General features: G+C 49.6%; 1 protein-coding gene across 1 annotated transcript in view; it reads left to right on the top strand.

The window, feature by feature from the left end:
* SARDH (sarcosine dehydrogenase) overlaps positions 1 to 21811 on the top strand; it is a 121780-nt gene that overhangs the window by 50613 nt on the left and 49356 nt on the right. Inside the window, exon 10 of the mRNA XM_048512185.1 lies at positions 7160 to 7369. Coding sequence (XP_048368142.1) covers positions 7160 to 7369 — 210 coding nt within the window. The remainder of the gene's footprint in view (positions 1 to 7159; positions 7370 to 21811) is intronic.

A 21811-nucleotide genomic window follows, 5' to 3' on the forward strand; every position in this document is an offset into this window, starting at 1 on the left:
GGGGTGGGGGGGGGGGGGGGTGGGGGGGGGGGGGGGTGGGGGGGGGGGGGGGTGGGGGGGGGGGGGGGTGGGGGGGGGGGGGGGTGGGGGGGGGGGGGGGTGGGGGGGGGGGGGGGTGGGGGGGGGGGGGGGTGGGGGGGGGGGGGGGTGGGGGGGGGGGGGGGTGGGGGGGGGGGGGGGTGGGGGGGGGGGGGGGTGGGGGGGGGGGGGGGTGGGGGGGGGGGGGGGTGGGGGGGGGGGGGGGTGGGGGGGGGGGGGGGTGGGGGGGGGGGGGGGTGGGGGGGGGGGGGGGTGGGGGGGGGGGGGGGTGGGGGGGGGGGGGGGTGGGGGGGGGGGGGGGTGGGGGGGGGGGGGGGTGGGGGGGGGGGGGGGTGGGGGGGGGGGGGGGTGGGGGGGGGGGGGGGTGGGGGGGGGGGGGGGTGGGGGGGGGGGGGGGTGGGGGGGGGGGGGGGTGGGGGGGGGGGGGGGTGGGGGGGGGGGGGGGTGGGGGGGGGGGGGGGTGGGGGGGGGGGGGGGTGGGGGGGGGGGGGGGTGGGGGGGGGGGGGGGTGGGGGGGGGGGGGGGTGGGGGGGGGGGGGGGTGGGGGGGGGGGGGGGTGGGGGGGGGGGGGGGTGGGGGGGGGGGGGGGTGGGGGGGGGGGGGGGTGGGGGGGGGGGGGGGTGGGGGGGGGGGGGGGTGGGGGGGGGGGGGGGTGGGGGGGGGGGGGGGTGGGGGGGGGGGGGGGTGGGGGGGGGGGGGGGTGGGGGGGGGGGGGGGTGGGGGGGGGGGGGGGTGGGGGGGGGGGGGGGTGGGGGGGGGGGGGGGTGGGGGGGGGGGGGGGTGGGGGGGGGGGGGGGTGGGGGGGGGGGGGGGTGGGGGGGGGGGGGGGTGGGGGGGGGGGGGGGTGGGGGGGGGGGGGGGTGGGGGGGGGGGGGGGTGGGGGGGGGGGGGGGTGGGGGGGGGGGGGGGTGGGGGGGGGGGGGGGTGGGGGGGGGGGGGGGTGGGGGGGGGGGGGGGTGGGGGGGGGGGGGGGTGGGGGGGGGGGGGGGTGGGGGGGGGGGGGGGTGGGGGGGGGGGGGGGTGGGGGGGGGGGGGGGGGGGGGGGGAGGGGGGGGGGGGGGGGGGGGGGTGGGGGGGGGGGGGGCAGCATGGCCAATTGGCCATGCTGGCAGGGGCTGATGGGAATTGTAGTCCATAACATCTGGAGTGCAAAAGGTTCGCCACCACTGCTTTATATCCACTTCTTTTCTTTTCCATCCCACCCACCACCCACATTCCCTCCAGCCTGTGCCCCTCCCACCGTTCATGCTCACTGCCAATTGCCACAGCCCTTTTCTTGAACTTGTGCAGTGGGGTGGGTAGCCAGAAGGGCCATTGTGGACCACCTGCCCTTTCTTGATGGCACTGGGTGGCATGGTCAGCACAGGTGGTTATGGTGGAGTGCTCAGGAGCAGAGAGGGGAAGAGCACCGGGGGGGGGGGGTGAAGGTGAAGGAATGTGTGGGGCTTGTAGAGGCCTGGCTGTCAAGAGCCACCACGGGCCCCTGGACAAAGGTGAAGGAGAGAAGCATCCTTTTATTACTTGACTAAATCATGGGGAAATATTGCCGTTTCCCCCACTTCTGTTCATAATATTAACAAAGGCTTGCTGCTGTACCATTGCTAAGTACAGTCTGGTGCTAAGCAGGATGTGAAGGAGAAGGAGTTGATACCAAGCCTTTAAAATAAATGGGTGGGGGAGAGTCACAGAAAAAATTAGGTGGAGGGAGAGAGAAATGAATGAGAGCAGAATGGAAAAAGGGGAAGAGGAATTAAGGAAAAGACAGGGAAAGTGTTCTTATCTTGCTGCAATACACTACATCCTGCTTTGCTTCACTCTTGCAGGAAGGTGAGTCTAGCTCAGTGATGGCGAACCTTTTCGAGACCGAGTGCCCAAACTGCAACCCAAAACCCACTTATTTATCGCAAAGGGCCCACACGGCAATTTAACCTGAATGCTGAGGTTTACTTTAGGGAAAACGGTTGGTGGCAGTCGGTGGCTTTGCTTTGAAGCAACTGTGCAATGCTTCGAACGGGTGAATCATGACCCTAGGAGGGTTTACTCAGAAGCAAACCCCACTGCCAGCAACCGAGCTTACACAGCTTTCGTTCTTCCCATGAAAATCAGTGGGGTTTAACAGCGCTTAACAGGGTTACCTACACTGCTTCCCCAAAACTAGGTCTTAGGTTTAATGCTAATAATCTCCCTGAAAATAATTACACTATTATAACATGACGAACTCTGTGCACGCGTGCCCACAGAGAGGGCTCTGAGTGCCACCTCTGGCACCCGTGCCATAGGTTCGCCACCACTGGTCTAGCTGATGGTTGAAAAGTGTTTCTTACTGTGCTCAGACTTCTGGGCGCTCCTGTGGCTGCAGTCAGAACTGTGTCAAAAGGAAAAATCATTGGAATGGCATCTGGCTGTATGCAACATGACGCTGGCTTCAAGGGCTCACCACCTGACTCGAGCCCCATAAACTTTGTACCCCCAATGTATTGTCGAAGGCTTTCACGGCCGGATTCAACTGGTTGTGGTGGGCTTTCCGGGCTGTGTGGCCGTGGTCTGGTGGATCTTGTTCCTAACGTTTCACCTGCCTCTGTGGCTGGCATCTTCAGAGGTGTATCACACGGCCACACAGCCTGGAAAACCCACCACAACCAGTTTGTACCTGCCAGTACCTTGGCAGCCCTAGGTAGTTGGCCTTGGGCCCTGGCAGCTGTCCTACCTTACGACAGAGGCGGAGAGCTCGTGGGGACACGTGGGGACACATGTCCCCGGACCAGCGGTTCTCAACCTGTGGGTCGTGACCTCTTTGGGGGTCGAACGACCCTTTCACAGGGGTCGCCTAAGACTCTCTGCATCAGTGTTCTCCATCTGTAAAATGGATAACTGTTAGGATTGGGAGTCACCACAACATGAGGAACTGTATTAAAGGGTCATGGCATTAGGAACGTTGAGAATCACTGCCCCAGACGTACGCCAGCTGGTCACGTCAGGGGCAGAACGAAGGAGAACTGTGCCCAGGGCGTGCACGTGCCCTGCTGCAGTGCCGCCTGCCCCGGAACGTCTGCTCCATGTTCCCTCCCCGTTGCCTCCACACCCTGTCCCCGTGCCTGGGGCACCGCGCCCCCCACCTTGGAGACCAACTTTCCTGCTTGCCAGAACTGAAAAATGCAGGAGGAAACCCCTTTGGCAAGCAGAAGGACACCTGAGCTCTCCATTCATCATTCCAGCAAAAACATGTTGCTGAACAAGCAAGTTCCTCGAGAGAGTTTTTCCTATTGCATAGGCAGAAAAAGTTTTTCAGCCACACTTAAAATCCTTTGTGTGTTAATTTATATTTTAGTCTGGGGACACTGTGTGGAAATGTAAAAACAAATGCCCTTGACTTCTTACCTCTGATTTTCATGGGGTTGGCATTTGAAAAGGCTGTTTCATCTGTTCTTCCTGAAATAGGGTCATAATTTTTAAAAATTGCTTGCACGTGTTTCAGGGGCTCAGTACTCTAATAAAAAGGCTGGGGACCAACAATATCTTCGATTTCATGTTTGAGCCCCTGGTGTTTGGCGGCTTCCCAGGGAAAAACTTCCACCCACTGTACTTCATAGCAGATTCTGCATGGGATGCTGTGTGGTTTCCGGGCTGTCTGGCCGTGTTCTAGCAGCATTCTCTCCTGACGTTTCGCCTGCATCTGTGGCTGGCATCTTCAGAGGATCTGATAGTAGGAATGGAAAGCAAGTGGAGTGTATATACTATGACAGTGATGGCGAACCTATGGCACGGGTGCCAGAGGTGGCACTCGGAGCCCTCTCTGTGGGCACGCGCACACAGAGTTCGTCATGTGGGGGGGCAGAAAATCAACCCCCCACACACACACATCTAGGCTGGCCTGGGCCACTGAGCATGACATGCGTGCACTGCGATGAGCAGGGAAGACTCGGCTGGCGGGCCTGGTGCTTGTGCTCCAGGTGGCTGCTGCCTGGGGGGGCGCAGAGGAGGCAGAGATGCTAGAGAGGCACAGAGTGGTGCGCGCAGGACTTGCGGGAGGCTTGAGCAGGCTGGCCCCTGCTCAAGCGGGTAGGGAAGAGGAAGAGGGAGCCAACCAGTTTTTTCTAAACTAAAACCTCAGCATTCAGGTTAAATTGCCGGGTTGGCACTTTGTGATAAATAAGTGGGGTTTGGATTGCAATTTGGGCACTCGGTCTCAAAAAGGTTCGCCATCACTGTACTATGAGGTCAAAAGGTGAGGCCCTCTGAGGATACTTCTATTCAGATGCATTCACCTATTGACCTTGCTATCTTCATTGTTACTCCCAGGCTACAGACTTCTTTGTGACTCACATACCAGGCTGCTCTATTCAGAGGGCCTCACCTTTTGACCTCACAGTATATATACTCCACTTGCTTTCCATTCCTACTATCAGATCCTCTGAAGGTGCCAGCCACAGATGCAGGCGAAACGTCAGGAGAGAATGCTGCTAGAACACGGCCATACAGCCCGGAAACCACACAGCACCCCAGTGATTCCGGCCATGAAAGCCTTCGACAATAGATTCTTCATGTCTGCTGTGAGCCACACCTCTGCCTTACTCTGGCCTTGCAAATTAACATATCCACGATCCAGATACTGATCCAGTTGTCAGTTGCACTTCCCTTTGCCGACTCCCTGCTGCCTTTTAAATTTAAAAAATAAGTGGTATAGATATATATGTTTACTTGAACACATGAAGCTGTTTTATATTGAATCTTGACTATTGGTCCTTCAAGGGCGGTTGTTAGGTCTCAGAACCTTAAGCCAATAAACAGAATCTGAAGTATTGTTGAAGGCTTTCACAGTTGTGGTGGGTTTTCCAGGCTGTGCGGCCATGGTCTGGTGGATCTTGTTTTGCCTGCATCTGTGGCTGGCATCTTCAGAGGTGTATCACAGAGACACAATGTGTAACAGACTTCCCTCTCTGATACACCTCTGAAGATGCCAGCCACAGATGCAGGCGAAACATTAGGAACAAGATCCACCAGACCACAGCCACACAGCCTGGAAAACCCACCAGAACCAGACTCTGAAGTATTGATCAGCATCGTTTATTGATGAGGTGTCGACGCACCATACTTGACAAAGCCAGTCCTGATGAAACTGGCATACACAGTTGCCTTTATTCCCTGCTGGAAGCCCTCTCCCTTTTTCCCAAGAGTCTTTGGAGCTGAGGTGCCCCAACGTCGGTGGCACATAGCAAGAGAGAGCCACCTGGCTTCCTGCCCTACGAGATAGCAGATGTAATTCTTTTCTCGTGGGACAGAGGTACTGGTGGAAGCCTAGTCTACAAAGCGTGTGAAGCCATAAAGTAAAGATCAGGGAAAGAATGCACAGATGGCAGTGGTAACATATAGCAGGTTGGTTACATATATCTTTCTAGCAGCATTGATTTGTTGTCTCAAATAGTTATATTGAATTGGGAACACATCTCAATCACGTACATGACATCCCCCTGACAGTGGAATTGTCAATTGAAAGTTGCAATGTCTGTGTGCAAAGGAACTGAGAAGAAGACCCAGCAGGGAGTTGGTAAGCGGTCAGCTAAAGAGGGCTGTAAAGTGGGAGACCTTTCTGTACTTTTGCGTCACCTCCTGCCTGTTCATGGACTGATAATTTCAAGTCTAATTTCCTCCTTCCTCTCAGAAGTCTCCTCTCCCTCCTTCCCTAGCTAGCTAGGTAGCTGCAGTCTATCGCTGTCTCTCAGCTTTCCTATCTAAAATGTTGTTCCTAATAAACATTTACCTTTTACCCTTTTTAATCAGTGTGTTGACACTGTGGCATAGGAGGTTAAGAGCTTGTGAGCAGCAGTGGCGTAGGAGGTTAAGAACTCGTTTATCTAATCTGGAGGAACCGGGTTTGATTCCCAGCTCTGCCGCTTGAGCTGTGGAGGCTTATCTGGAGAATTCAGATTAGCCTGTGCACTCCCACACACGCCAGCTGGGTGACCTTGGGCTAGTCACAGCTTCTCGGAGCTCTCTCAGCCCCACCTACCTCACAGGGTGTTTGTTGTGAGGGGGGAAGGGCAAGGAGATTGTCAGCCCCTTTGAGTCTCCTGCAGGAGAGAAAGGGGGGAAATAAATCCAAACTCCTCCTCCTCCTCTTCTTCTTCTTCTTCTTCTTCTTCTTCTTCTTCTTCTTCTTCTTCTTCTTCTTCTTCTTCTTCTTCTTCTTCTTCTTCTTCTTCTTCTTCTTTGTGCAGTAATCTGCTAACGTGGTCTACTCACACTGGCAGCTGGATCCTTTTTGCTGGAGAGACCCAGGGTTGCATTTGCGATCTTGTGCATGCCAAGTAGATGGGCTGTCTTTTCTGAGTCGCAGCTGTTTTATACATCACTGTGTCTCATTATTATATTTTTAAAAGTTGCAGAGCTGCTCTTGAAGGTATGATGTATCTGTGATGTAACTGGTGTTAACCAGTTGGTGCTGACTGCAGCTGGTTTTTGCACAGATTGAAATATGCAGAAAATGTCAGGGTTGCTTCTCCCTTCCCCCCCAAAAAAAACTCATCCCAGGAGATAAAAAGGTATGATGGATTGAAGTGAGCGGGGGTGTGTGTGTGTGTGTGTGTGTGTGTGTGTTCCAAACCACCCTCGTTCAGTGACTCCAACGTGTCTCTTAGTCTTTCCACGCGGAAAGAAAAGACAGCTCTTACCTCTTAAGGAACTGAAGGAGCAGAGCGATGTCATCAGAACTCAAAACATAATTTATTTTAATTCCCTGCCGTTCTTCTGTGAAAGAAACAAACTGTTCCCAAGCAGCCGGGGGGGGGGGGGAGCTCTTCTATATCAAAATCTGCCGACAGATTCCTTTGTTCTAATGGGTTCATCACTCCAGTGGTGTCTTCGCATCCAAGATGGCAGGGCTGTGTTCATAAGCATGCCTGTCATCATTAGAGCTCAGTCAAAGAGTCTGGGTTGAAAAAAACACCACCTTGCATAACCGCCAGACTCAAAACTTGCACTTGGCACATGCCGGTTATATGAGTCGCTGATAGAGCAGTCCCCGTCACTGCCCCGTTGCCTCCCTCCCAGCCCCCCCCCACTTGCCCCCGATAATCTGTGCTCTCTCTGCTGCTGTTTACATGACACCACTGATTTGCCGTAGAGTGTCTCTTTCGAGCAAACCATTGTGATTCTTGCCCTGATTTTCTTGGTGTTCTCTTTGACTCTCAGAAGGTTCCACCACGCGCTCACTGGGAACAGCCTCTGGCTCCGAGAGCGCAGCCACGAGTCGTACGCCAAGAACTACTCTGTCGTCTTCCCTTACGACGAGCCCCTGGCAGGGCGCAATATGAGGAAGGACCCCCTCCATGAGGTAAGAGCGTGGCTTTCTGTGGAGGTGCAGAGGTGCTTGATGTAAACTACTCTCCCATTTGAACGGGGCCACTTGGCACACTACCTGTATTGCTTAATAAACCCTGTTCAAAGGAGAGCCATAATGCTCGCCAGGTTTAATGTTAGGCCTTCTGCCTTGTTATATGGCAGATTTAATAAGCAAGAAAAGGCTAAAAGATTGTGCCCATGTAACAACGGGTCAGTTGAATCTCTGGCCCACCAATTACTACACTGCCTCAGATTCAAGGAGATCAGATCCAAGTATGTGAATCTCACTCCTTTACACATTTACCCCATCTCCCCCGATTTAATTAGATTACACTACTTGTTGGACAACCCTGATCCTTCTCTCTGTATGACAGTGGCAGACTTTCTCCTGGAAATTACTAAATGCCAGTAGATTTCCTTCGTCCTAACATGTATATCCTGTATTGTATATGCTTTTTAATCTGTTTTTATTATTGTTGTACTGCTGTCTATGCCAATAAAGGCTTGCTCTGAATTCTTTGATGTAAACTAGGGGGTTCAGAAATGGCCTAGTCAGGAAACCAGTTTGCTGCTTTAGTCAGTGACTCTGAAGTGCACGGTGTGATGCGGGGAGATTGCCCAGAGAGCTACGCGGGTCTGGCCATGCTCAGCACCAGAACTCTCTTAAGCAATGCAGTCATAAAATCATAAGAACATAAGAACAAGCCAGCTGGATCAGACCAGAGTCCATCTAGTCCAGCTCTCTGCTACTCGCAGTGGCCCACCAGGTGCCTTTGGGAGCTCACATACAGGATGTGAAAGCAATGGCCTTCTGCGGCTGTTGCTCCCGAGCACCTGGATTGTCATAGTGATGTGCAGCAGCATTTTTGACCCATACCCATCCTGGCTGGTTAAAGCATGCAGGGATGAAGTGCAGGCCCCCCTGACGAGGGTTATAATCAATTTGTCTGTGTCTTTAGAGAAGAAGAGTTTGGATTAAATTCACCCCCCCCTTTCTCTCCTATAAGGAAACTCAAAGGGGCTTACAGTCTCCTTTCCCTCCCCCCCAACAAACACTTTTTGAGGTGAGTGGGGCTGAGAGAGCTCCGAAGAAATGTGACTAGCCCAAGGTCACCCAGCTGGCATGTGTTGGAGTGCACAAGTTAATCTTGTTCACCAGATAAGCCTCCACAGCTCAAGTGGCACAGTGGAGAATCAAGCCCAGTTCTCCAGATTAGAGTGCACCTGCTCTTAACCACTACACCATGCTGGCTCTCAGAGGTTTTCCCATGGGGTGGTTAAAAGAGACAGCGGTAAAACCATTATTTAAAAAAATCTTGGATCCTTTTGATCCATCCAACTACCGACCAGTGTCCCATCTTGCGTTCCTGGGTAAGGTAGTTGAGAAAGTGGCTGCAGAAGGAGGATGCATTGGTATTGGATCCATTTCAACCCATTTTTTGACCTGGTCAAAGGATGGAGAAGGCTCTAGTTGCCCTCAAGGTAGATCAGCGCTACTGGTGCCGCTGGATCTGACAGCAGGGCTTGATACAGTTGATCACAGTGTTTTGACTCACTGCCTTGCCAATGCTGGGATTTGGGGGTCAGCCTTGAAGCAGCTGTGCTCCTTTCTCCAGGGCCGGAGGCAGAGGGTAGTGTTAGGAGAGAGGACATCTGTTTGTGGTTCCCAGAGGTGTGTCAGGGGTAAATGGCGCCCTGAGACAAATTGTCTCCAGGATGCCCCGCAGGCTCTGCCCCTGCCCCACCCACCCCAACTCCGCCCCCACTGCCCTCAACCCCGCCCATGTCACCATGAACATGGACATGGGCAAGGTTTAGGGTTCCCAGCCGGCAACCTGCAGTCCCAGCCGGCAGCCTGAAGGCCAGAAGAGACTGCAGTCCCGGCCTTGGAGACCTTCTTTTATAAGCACTGAGGCCAGGGATGGGGCTTGGGGAGCAGGAAGTCCCACCCCTTCCTGCTCCCCAAGCCCCACCCCCCAGCCTCAGTGCTTATAAAAGAAGGTCTCCAAGGCCGGGACTGCAGTCTCTTCAGGCCTGCCCGGAGGAGAGGTCAGAAGAGACTGCAGGCTGCCGGCTGGGAGCCCAGCTGGCAGGGGGGAAGGGAGGGAGGGAGGAGTCCAGGGCGGGGTTGAGGGTGCTTGGAGGCAGCAGGAAGTCCTGCTGTCTCGTCATTTTTGTGTGCCTTGGACGGGGTCGAGGCATGCGAAAACGATGAGACAGCAGGCCTTCCTGGTCACGTGGGGGGCTGATTTTGAGCCCCCCACGTGACCAGAAGAGTGGCGTCCGAGGAACCACCAGTGGCATATCTGCCTTGTCCCTAGGCAGATACGCCACTGGTGGTTCCTCGCTTAGTTGGTCTGACTGCGTGGACTGGGGTGTCATCAGTATGCCAATGACACCCAGTTATATCTGGTGATAGCCGGATACCGCCCCAGATCAGTTGTTTGGAAGTCACGGTGAAATGGCTGAAAGAGAGCCAACTGAAGGTTTTATCCAGCAAAGGTGGAGATCCTGTGGATGGGTCAGGGAGACTTGGGTGGGAACGGCCACCTACCAACTCTTAATGAAATTCAACTAACATCTTCAAGAGTTTGGGGGTGATATTTGATGCCTCCTTGTCAACGGAGACTCAAGTCACACAGTTGGCCAAACTGGCATTTTTCCATCTCTGCCAGGCCAGGTTGCTGACCCCCTCTGTGAAACGTCCTGACCTACAGTGACCCACACAACAGTCAAGCCCAGATTAGACTTTTGTAACTCACTCTACACTGATCCGCCCTTGAGACTGACCCAGCAACTCCAACTGGTACGAAATGCAGCCGCACTGCTCCTTACAGGAACCCCTAATACACCCCAAAGGAGTGTTACATTCCATGAATAACAACTTGTTGGTGGTACCTGGCCTGAAAAGTGCCCACCTGTCCTCTACCAGGGCCAGAGCATTTTAATCTCTGGTTCCTGCCTGGTAGAACACTGTAATAATCTAGGCAGGTGTACAACAGGTACTGTCACAAATATTACACCCATGCGTACTCCAACTCACTAGGTGAGTATCATTTTAACATTATCTTACTATCACAAATATACAAAAAATGTTCAGTAAGTACACCGTGAGGTATGGCTATAAAACCTCTAGATTAGGTTTTTATTTCGGCAGTCCTTTTTCAAGCCAATCTGAAATGTACAAATACAAGTGTCAATTAATCCTTTCATTTTCATATAATTAAACAAAAACCCAAAGAACCCTCCCAACGCACTTACAATTGTTGTTCAAAGTATTCTTTTTCTTACTCCTCTAGGAGCACAACTGTTTTTTCTTACACTATATAAAAAATAAAACATTCATATTATTCATTGTTAAACCTAAATTTTCATATAAATAATAATACAACATTTTTCATTGTAAAAATTCACCTAGATAGTTTCCAAACTGAATTTCAAGTTTCACTTGAATGGCTCTTCTTCTATAAGAGCAAACAAAAGGGGAGAAGAAAGAAAAAGATGAGGAATAAATTCAAAATATATTTGTTCTAAGCTGTTACAAAAGTAATCAAATACCTTTCCAATTATATAAGTACACTTACTAAATAGTCCTTCTCTCTGGATATCAGGATCTCATGTGAGAGCACAATACAAGGAAGTTTCCACAGTATATACTGGTTAATTGTTCCCAACTGTGATACCAGCAGTAATTACAGAAAAACTGAGTAGTCAATTCCAGAATTGAGTCCTTGTGGGGTTGTTGTTCCTAATTCAAAAATCAGCCTTGTCTCTCTTTGTTTTAATTTTCTTCTTATGTCCATTGAACAATCCCCTGTAGCAACTGTTTCCTACAATACTGTAGAGATTTCCAGGGATTCAAGGTGAGTGGTAGTGGTTTGCCAAAGAGTGGTCCACCAGAGGGAGCTCCTTGTACTTTGTAAAGCGTATTCTTGATAGATGTTCCAAAGAAATTCCCCGACGCGCATTATTTCCCTAGATGTTTCCCCTATATACAACAGAGTTGCATTTTCACACTTGATTCATATATATATCACATTCTTTGTTCTGCATGTGGAAAAATGCTTCAATGTTTTGAACCACCCGCTGTCTGGGAAGCTAATCTCCTTACATTCCCATGCATATTTACACACTATGCAATGGTGACATTTGAAATGACCTGTGGTGACTGGTATTTTCCTGGTTCTTTGGGTTTTTCTTTAATTATATGAAAATGAAAGGATTAATGAAAGGAGCAGCAGTGGCGTAGGAGGTTAAGAGCTCATGTATCTAATCTGGAGGAACCGGGTTTGATTCCCAGCTCTGCCACCTGAGCTGTGGAGGCTTATCTGGGGAATTCAGATTAGCCTGTACACTCCCACACACGCCAGCTGGGTGACCTTGGGCTAGTCACAGCTTCTCGGAGCTCTCTCAGCCCCACCTAACTCCTCCCTCCCTCCCTCCTCCTCCTCCTCTTCTTCTTCTTCTTCTTCTTCTTCTTCTTCTTCTTCTTTATTTCTTCTTCTTCTTCTTCTTCTTCTTCTTCTTCTTCTTCTTCTTCTTCTTCTTCTTCTTCTTCTTCTTCTTCTTCTTCTTCTTCTTCTTCTTCTTCTTCTTAATTGACACTTATATTTGTACATTTCAGATTGGCTTGACAAAGGACTGCCGAAATAAAAACCTAATCTAGAGGTTTTATAGCCATACCTCACGGTGTACTTACTAAACATTTTTTGTATATTTGTGATAGTAAGATAATGTTAAAATGATACTCACCTAGTGAGTTGGAGTACGCATGGGTGTAATATTTGTGGTAGAACACTGTGGCAAATGAGATCGGAGCCCTGCAGGACTTGCTACAGTTCTGCAGGGCCTGTAAGACAGAGGTCTTCCACCAGGCCAGTTATTCAAGACAGCAGCGGTAATATTCCAGCAGAGCTGGTCTCCCGGCTCCCTTCCTCCTGCCCTGTTTGTTCTCTTGTTCTTTTCTCTTCCTCTCCCCTGGTTGTAGCCATGATCTGCACCTCGATTCCACGCCTGCACTGGATGCATTTTAATCTTTGTGCCTTGTAAACCACCCTTATGAGGGTGTGCAAATAAATAAATAAATCTGGTGTTATCACTGGCTGACTGTAAGGAGATGACCAAAGAAATCCAGGGTCACAGCTTAGAAGCAGCCAATGGCACAGGGGTCAATGGCACTCCAGGTGTTCATGGCCATGCTGGCAGGGGGTGATGGGAATTGTAGTCCATGAACATCTGGAGTGCCATAGGTTTGCCACCACAGATGTAGAAGCAGCCAGGGTCACAACTTAGAAGCAGCCAATGGCACAGGGTCACAACTTAGGACAGTGGTGGCGAACCTGTGGCACTCCAGGTATTCATGGCCATGCTGGCAGGGGCTGATGGGAATTGTAGTCCATGAACATCTGGAGTGCCATAGGTTCGCCACCACGGACGTAGAAGCAGCCAGGGTCACAACTTAGAAGCAGCCAATGGCACAGGGTCACAACTTAGGTCACTGGTGGCGAACCTATGGCACTCCAGGTATTCATGGCCATGCTGGCAGGGGCTGATGGGAATTGTAGTCCATGAACATCTGGAGTGCCATAGGTTCGCCACCACGGACTTAGAAGCAGCTAGGGTCACAACTTAGAAGCAGCCAATGGCAAACCTGTGAACATCTCTTGCCTGGAAAATCTTTCAGAGTTGCCACAAGTTGGCTGTGACCAGACAGCATTTTCCTCCCCCACAATGAAGCCTCTTGTTGGGCGGGGCCTGGTGTCTTCCCAAACCAAGAGATGTTCTGTCCTCAGCGTGGCCCACGGTCTCCCACCATTGCAGCTTCCAGCTCAGAGCTGGGAGCTCCAGATTCAGGCATGGCCACTTGTGGCTTTTTCCGGGCTCCACCTTGGCTGTTCCCACCAATCTGGTAGCCCCTCACACACGCACACGCACACGCACACGCACACGCACACGCACACGCACACGCACACACACACACACAAAGCCAGAGATCTGGGAGGCCTGTGTCTCCACCCACAGACTCACTGCCAGTTGTGGGATCCAAAAATTTTAGTAACAGGTTCCCATGGTGGTGGGATTCAAACAGTGGCGTAGCGCCAGTGCGGCTGGGCGGGGCACGATGGGGGCGTGGCCGGGCATTCCAGGGGCGGGGCATTCCTGGGTGGGGCTGTGGCAAGGATGCAGTCCCATTGCGGCAAGGATGCAGCTGGGTTCGCCCTCCCCCGGCCTTCTCTTCCCTAAGTGCCCCCCTGCATCCTGGAGAGGAGCGGATGGTGCCAACCTGCAGTGCTAGCTGTAAATCACCTGCGGGTGGTGCCAGTAAAGCTCCTGTCAAGCTTGCTGGATCTGAATTTGCTAGCCCCCAGGGGGCCGCTGGCTGCTTCGGAGGCTCGCTTGCCAAGCTGTCAAGGATGGTCTGTAATCCTTCCGGGCCGTGTCAGCTTTGCTTTGAATTAAACCTCCTCCTTGGCAGGATTTGACAAGCAGACAAAAAGGATGGGGGAATTAGAGCTGAGAGCTGAGAGCTGAGCGGAGGGGGGGGGGGGGTGTTGCATGAACACTTTCTCCCTTTCCAAAATTAGCATACGACCCCCTTTGAGTGATCTGCACCCCGTTATGAAATGTTGCACACGGTTTGCAAGAGGACGGGAGGGGGAGCGAACACGCTGTTGTTGCCAAGGCAACCGGGCCCAGAATCCCTCCTTCTGATGTGATCACGCCAGGTGGGGGGAGAGCGTGTGCATCCGAGTGTGCATCCTAATGATAGCTGTGCTCCTTGAACAGGCACCGTTTCCAGGGGTACATCTCTGGGGGAACCTTGTTGCCAGCTAATCATGTGCAGCTTTGGATGTGGCCAGCTGTTTTGGGGTGAAAGTCATGCCACGCAACACTGACTGACAATGAAACCACGCAGTTGCCCTAATGAAGCATGTGGGGAGATGTCCGGTTGCCCAGCCGTCCGAAATAAGCTAGGATGAGAGCAGCAGTATCGGAGAGCTTTCTTGGCCTTTAGTCATCACATACTTGAATCTGTGTTGTGTTTACTCAGAGGTGGGATCCAGCAGGTTCTCACAGGTTCCCGAGAGTAGGTTACTAATTATTTGTGTGTGCTGAGAGGGGGTTACGAATTGGTGATTTTGCCACGTGATTTTTGCCTTAGTTACGCCCCTGCTCTCAGCAGTAGTGCGCAGAACTTGAAGCAGTCTAGCAGGAGGTGCACCGGCATGCGTGGCAGCCTGCGCCTGCGTGCATTCGTTTCCCGCCCAAGGACCGGCGTAGCGGCTGCGTCCTTGCCACAGCCCCGCCCAGGAATGCCCCGCCCCCGGAATGCCCAGCCACACCCTTGTCGTGCCCCACCCAGCCCCATTGGCGCTATGCCACAATTTGAATCCCACCACCAGGGGAACCTGTGACTAAAATGTTTGGACCCCACCACTGTGTTTACTGTATGGTTTATTTATCCATCTGTTTAGATTAATTCCCCGCCCTTTACAACACTCAGGATGGATTACCAAAAAAAAAATAAAAAATAGTAAACTCCTTTCCAGCAATAATAAAATTCCTACAAAACCCAACCCTACAACCATAAAACATTATGAAAACTTCCACCCTAACCACCCCTAAACATGGGTGGAGTGTACAAGACACCTCAAGCCCCCACCCCCCATTCCCAGTAGGGAATCAGCCAAATTCCCAGACCAGGGGTGTAACGAGGCAAACTGTAGCCCTGGGCAAAACCTGAGTTGTATGCCCCCCCCCCCCCCCGGCGGCCACCCCACCACGACCAAAAAAAAATTTTTTTTTTTTTTGCACCAGGTCATTTCTAAATCATCACATTATAGAATATGCCCCAACTCACAAATCTGAGCACAGCAATGGGCCATGCCACACAGCAGAAATAAAAAATTTAGACAACATTCTCAAAATGCTTTAAAAAAATTTTTTTACTGTGAAAAGTGCTGTAGAAAATAACTTTAGAAAATACAACAATAACTTATTCTTTGGAAATAAGTTCTGTGAGACAGAGGGTGCCAGTCTGAGGTGGTAGAAGATGCTCCCTTAGATGGGGCCCCTTCCTTAGCTGGTGGTCAGATATCCTCTCGCACTGAGGATACCCCTCGGGGAGGTGGGGGGCTCCTTGTAGTAGGTGATTCGATCATTAGGAATATAGAGAGTTGGGTTTGTGAGAAGCGTGATGACTGCATGGTGACTTGCCTGCCTGGTGCGAAGGTTGCGGATGTCACGCTTCGTCTCTAGATAGGCTGTTAAACAATGCTGGGGTGGAGTCAGCAGTTGTGGTCCACATTGGCACCAATGACATTGGGAAATGTAGCCGGGAGGTTCTGGAAGCTAAATTTAGGCTGCTAGGAAACAGGTTAAAATCCAGGACCCCCAAGGTGGCATTCTCAGAAATGCTACCTGTTCCACGCGCAGGGCGAGCTAGGCAAGCGGAGATACAGGGTCTCAATGCATGGATGAGAAGGTGGTGTAAGGCAGAGGGTTTCAGATTTGTCAGGAACTGGGGAACCTTTTGGGACAAGGCAGACCTGTACAAAAGGGACGGGCTTCATCTGAACCAAAGAGGAACCAGGCTGCTGGCGCTCAACATTAAAAAGGTGGCAGAACAGCTTCTAAACTGATCCCTGGGAGAAAGCCGACAGGAGCTGAGGTGACTTCGGTTCAGAATACAGTATCTATGGGGATGCAGACATAGAGAGAGGTTTTTCTAAATCAACCACATACAAGCAAGGAGCATGGCAATGTGATAAGTGATAGTGTCTACAAAAGGGTAGAGCAAAACACATAAATCCCAGGTTAGGGACAGAGACAGAATATACAAGTGTCTCTATGCTAATAGTAGAAGCCTTCGACCTAAAATGGGGGAGCTGGAGTACAGAGTTTTGAAGGAGGACATTGATATAGTGGACATCACAGAGACATGGTGGAATGAGGAGAACCAGTGGGATGCTGTTATCCCAGGTTACAGGCTCTACAGAAAGGATAGGACAGGGCGTATTGGGGGTGGGGTGGCCCTCTACATCAAAGGGAGCATAGTGTCACATAAAATAGACAATGCAGGGGGAGCTGATTCCTCTACAGAAGCACTGTGGATATCAATATCAGGGGTGAAGCATAGTTTAACATTAGGAATATATTATAGATCCCCTGACCAAAGTAGCGCAAGAGGATTCTGAGATGGAAAAAGAAATTAGAGAGGCCAACAAAAGCAAAATGTAGTGGTATTGGGCGATTTTAACTATCCCCATATAAACTGGAAAAATGCATGTTCAGGTCATAGTAAGGAGAGAACATTTTTGGATATGCTAAATGACTGTGACTTAGAGCAGATGGTTGTGGAACCAACCAGGGGAGAGGTGATCCTAGATCTAATTCTATGTGGTACCCAGGACCTGGTGCGGGAAGTCAGTGTTGTTGAGCCGATAGGGAACAGCGACCACAATGCTGTCAGATTCAGTATCTCTGCATGCGAACAAGTGACAACTACTAATGTAGTTACATTCGCCTTCAGAAAGGGAAATTTCTCAAAGATGAGGGGGATAGTGCGCAGGAAGCTGAAAGGGAAAATCAAAGAGAGTCAAAACTGTCCAAGATGCTTGGAGGTTATTTAAAAACACAGTCTTAAAAGCTCAGCTGGAATGGGTTCCGCAGGTTAGGAAAGGCAGCGCACAGTCTAAAAGAAAGCCACCATGGTTAACAAAGGAGGTTAAGGAAATTATTAGGAAAAAAAAGATGTCTTTTAGAAAATGGAAGTCCAACTTAACTGATGAAGAATACCAGAGAGAACACAAATGGTGGCAAAAGAGAAGCAAGTTAGCTGTAAGGGAGGCAAAAAAGGATTATGAGGAACGCATGGCTGCGAACATCCACACCAGCAACAAACAGTTCTTTAAGTACATCGAAAGCAGGAAGCCAGCTAGGGAAGCAGTAGGCCCATTAGATGACAAAGGAACAAAAGGTGTACTAAAAGATGACAGGAGATTGCAGAGAAGCTGAACAATTCTTTGCATCTGTCTTCACCCAAGAGGAGGTGAGGAAAATTCCTGCACCTGAACCAAGCTTCTTAGGAGTGAATCTGAGGAACTAGCGAAGATAGTGGTAGACAAGGAAGAAGTTCTGGCAGCCATTGATAAACTAAATGCTACCAAATCCCTGGCCCAGATTGCATTCATCCAAGAGTTCTTAAAGAGCTCAAGCATGAAATTGCTGATCTTCTCACTTTAATATGCAACTTATCCCTGAAATCAGCCTCCAACCCTGAGAGACTGGAAGATGGCCAATGTCACACCAATCTTTAAGAAAGGATCGAGGGGGGACCAGGGAAATTACAGGCCAGTCAGTTTGACATCTGTTCCTGGTAAATTAGTAGAATCTATCATTACAGATAAAATTATTAAACATGTAGAAAAACAAGACCTGCTGAGGAAGAGTCAGCATGGCTTTTGCAGAGGCAAGTCCTGTATTACAAACTTACTAGAGTTCTTTGAGGGTGTAAACAGGCATGTGGATAAGGGGGAACCAGTGGACATTGTCTACTTGGATTTCCCAAAGGCTTTTGACAAATTTCCTCACCAGAGACTGTTGAGAAAACTCAGCAATGAAGGAATAAGAGGGGAAGTCCTCCTATGGATTAAAAACTGGTTGAGGAACAGGAAACAAAGGGTGGGTATAAATGGGAAGTTCTCACAATGGAGAGATGTAGGCAGTGGTGTCCCCCAAGGATCCGTTTTGGGACCAGTGCTCTTTAACCTATTCATAAGTGACCTGGAAGTAGGGGTGGGTAGCGTGGTGGCCAAGTTTGCAGATGATACCAAATTATGTAGGATGGTGAGAACCACAAAGGATTGCGAAGAGCTCCAAGCAGACCTTGATAAATTAGGTGAGTGGGCTAAGAAATGGCAAATACAGTTCAATGTAGCAAAATGTAAAGCGATGCACATAGGGGCAAAAAATCCAAACTTCACATACACGCTACAAGGGTCAGTGCTATCAGTCACAGACCAGGAAAGGGATTTGGGCGTCTTAGTTGATAGTTCCATGAGAATGTCAACTCAATGCATGGCAGCTGTGAAAAAGGCAAACTCTATGCTGGGGATCATTAGAAAAGGAGTTGATAATAAAACTGCAAAGATTGTCATGCCCTTATATAAAGCCGTGGTGCGACCGCACTTGGAGTACTGTGTTCAGTTCTGGTCGCCACGTCTCAAAAGGATATCGAAGAGATAGAAAAAGTCCAGAGAAGGGCAACGAGGATGATTGAGGGATTGGAGCACCTTCCTTATGAGGAGAGGCTGCAGCGTTTGGGACTCTTTAGTTTGGAAAGAGGAGACATCTGAGGAGGATATGATTGAAGTCTATAAAATTATGCATGGGGTAGAAAATGTTGACAGAGAGAAATTTTTCTCTCTTTCTCACAATAATAGAACCAGGGGGCATTCATTGAAAAAGATGGGGGGAAGAATTAGGACTAATAAAAGGAAACACTTCTTCACGCAATGTGTGATTGGTGTTTGGAATATGCTGCCACAGGAGGTGGTGATGGCCACTAACCTAGATAGCTTTAAAAAGGGCTTGGACAGATTTATGGAGGAGAAGTCGATCTATGGCTCCCAATCTGGATCCTCCTTGACCTCAGATTGCAAATGCCTTAGCAGACCAGGTGCTCAGGAGCAGCAGCAGCAGCAGGCCATTGCTTTCACATCCTGCATGTGAGCTCCCAAAGGTACCTGGTGGGCCATTGCGAGTAGCAGAGTGCTGGACTAGATGGACTCTGGTCTGATCCAGCAGGCTAGTTCTTATGTTCTTAAGTAAGGAGAGAAACCAAAAGCTGTTTACAATTGTTCAATAATACCAACAAACAATGGTGTGCGATGTGAAGAAGGGACAAACAGGAAAACGTGCCACACACAGGCTCAGGCACAAATACATCAAAAGGATATTACTGACAAAGTCATTAGGGTCATTCACTATAACAATTTTAGGCTCATTCACTAGATCTACCAGACCACAGCCACACAGCCCGGAAAACCTACCACAACCAGTTTCTCTGTGGTACACCTCTGAAGATGCCAGCCACAGATGCAGGCGAAACATTAGTAACAAGATCTACCAGACCACGGCCACACAGCCCGGAAAACCCACAACAACCAGTTTCTCTGGGATACACCTCTGAAGATGTCAGCCACAGATGCAGGTGAAACGTTAGGAACAAGATCTACCAGACCAAGGCCACACAGTCTGGAAAACCCACCACAACCAGAAATAGGGGGAATGTTTAGGTGAGGCCATCACCTTGTGAATACCCACTGCAAGGACAACAATTAAAAAAGTGAATGACCCATTACATTAACAGAAACCCAGGTACAAAAGTCCCCCAAATGAACTGTTATTTTCCTCACCAACAGAAACCACTGAAAAGAGCTCTAAGTCTCAGGAAGCAGGAGAAATTCTCCATCCTCCAGACTCCCCAAAACACCATCCAGTCAAAAGATGCTGGACTCCAACCTGCCCAGAACTCATACCTGGCAGCTCTGCACCCACCTAAAGGGCTGCAGGGCTCTGAACAAAGCAAAGCTGCCAGCATCCCCACCCACCCCTCGCAATTGGCAAAGGCTCTGGCAGCAAAATCTATGGCTCTCTGGGATACCTGGAGAAAGGGAAGTCTTGCCAGCACAAGTCCCCACCCAATCAGAGGTGTAGGCCTCTCCTTCTGTAATTAGACCAATGGAAAATGAATAGCAACATAAAGTTTTAGAATGTCAAGTGTAGAGATGGGCCAGAATGTGTATTAATTTGTATTAATCAAGAAACATGAAAGTTATAGAACCAAAGAAGCTAAGAATCAAAATGGAGCTTCTGTGGAAGTGACCAGCAGAAACCTGCATGTTTTAGCAACAGGTCAAAGGAATGTTGCCAGGTTTCTCAGTGAATATGCAGGCCAGCAAGATAACATCTTTAGGATCCTGGCACTGAGGGCCTACGTGACAGAAGACAAGATGCAATTTTATTACCTTGTTTTCTTGGTTAGGTTTTTGGGTTAGAACTAGCTAAACCAATGTGATTAGTTAAATTACAAAGTGTTCTTCTATATAGTTAAATGAACACATAAATGATAAGGAGTGATTCATATTTACATGTATTTGTATTCACTATAATTCTATTTTCTTAGAATAATTGTATAATTGTTAGAATCATGTTTTAACATTTCATGCTGGGGAATTGAACAGAGAGGTTTTATGATCCAAAAGAATGTCCTGCATTGCCTAAGGCATCTCTCTCTGAGAGCCAAACTCAGCAAACGGGTTTTTCTTGGAGGAACAAGCTACCTTTTATTACTGTCCTTTGTTTATGCGTAGAGGCCATAAACTAACAGTATGTAGCGTTTGAATTACAGAAGGAATGTGACGTAGAAATATAGGCTGTCTTTATTTGTGACCAGAAGACAGATCTGACCAATGGAGTTTGAACACATATGAATCGTAATACGTAGAGTAAGGGGATGGACTGTGTGACGTCTTTGAATCTACAAAAATTCAGGTCTTCCTCTACTGGCCGTGTCTCTCGCTTGAGAGCACCAAGGCCTCTCCTTAGGGAGAGGTCACCTCCTGTAACATTCCAAATTCCGTGCCTCCTTCGAGAGCCACCCAGGAGAGGGCAATCTCCTGTAACATTCTAAACATTGGATTGGGGTGTGCCTCCTTAGGGAGAGGTCACCTTCTGTAACTTATCTGTATTCTGTAACGTTCTAAATTCTTTGTCTATCACTCGAGGGCACTGGGAGTGTTCACATTCTGTAACTTGCTATATTCTGCTAAGTAAATTGTCTGTTTGTTTTCTAATATCAGATGCCTTGCTTTTATTTCTAACTTAGTTTTTCTTAAAACTAATCTTGCTGTGTAGGACCAGAGAAGCGGCTCTGGCCCCACACAAGGAAGCTCTTTATTAATTTTACTTATTTATTTTAAATGTTTCTTAACCTCCTTTCCATTTTGCAGAACTCAAGGGGTCTTACAGTGTAAATAAAATGGATATTTAAAAAAGATGTTTTGATTATGAAGTAAGCAATTCAATGAGTGTGTACAGAACTTGGTATAGGGTTTCAGTAACAATCTTCGTGACAGGAATTTTTTTGTTATACTTTGCCTTTTTGATCTGTTTTGCATCAACATAGTTATGTTATATCTGTTTAATAAATCAAATAAAAATACATTGTTCCCATATTTCAATACACATTTTTCTTTTTCACTAGTAAAACTTTGCTTTGGAAAGGGGATGAGATTTCCTGGCATCTCCCTACTCCCTTGTCCCTTCCTTTCACACTGATCTTAAACAGATTGTTTCAGAAAAGGATAAGAAAATTGTATACACTCAGCTACATGTACAGGGTTGTAGAGCCAGTGGGAATTGAATGGAA

Source organism: Sphaerodactylus townsendi, linkage group LG12, assembly GCF_021028975.2.
Source record: "Sphaerodactylus townsendi isolate TG3544 linkage group LG12, MPM_Stown_v2.3, whole genome shotgun sequence".
NCBI lineage: Eukaryota > Metazoa > Chordata > Lepidosauria > Squamata > Sphaerodactylidae > Sphaerodactylus > Sphaerodactylus townsendi.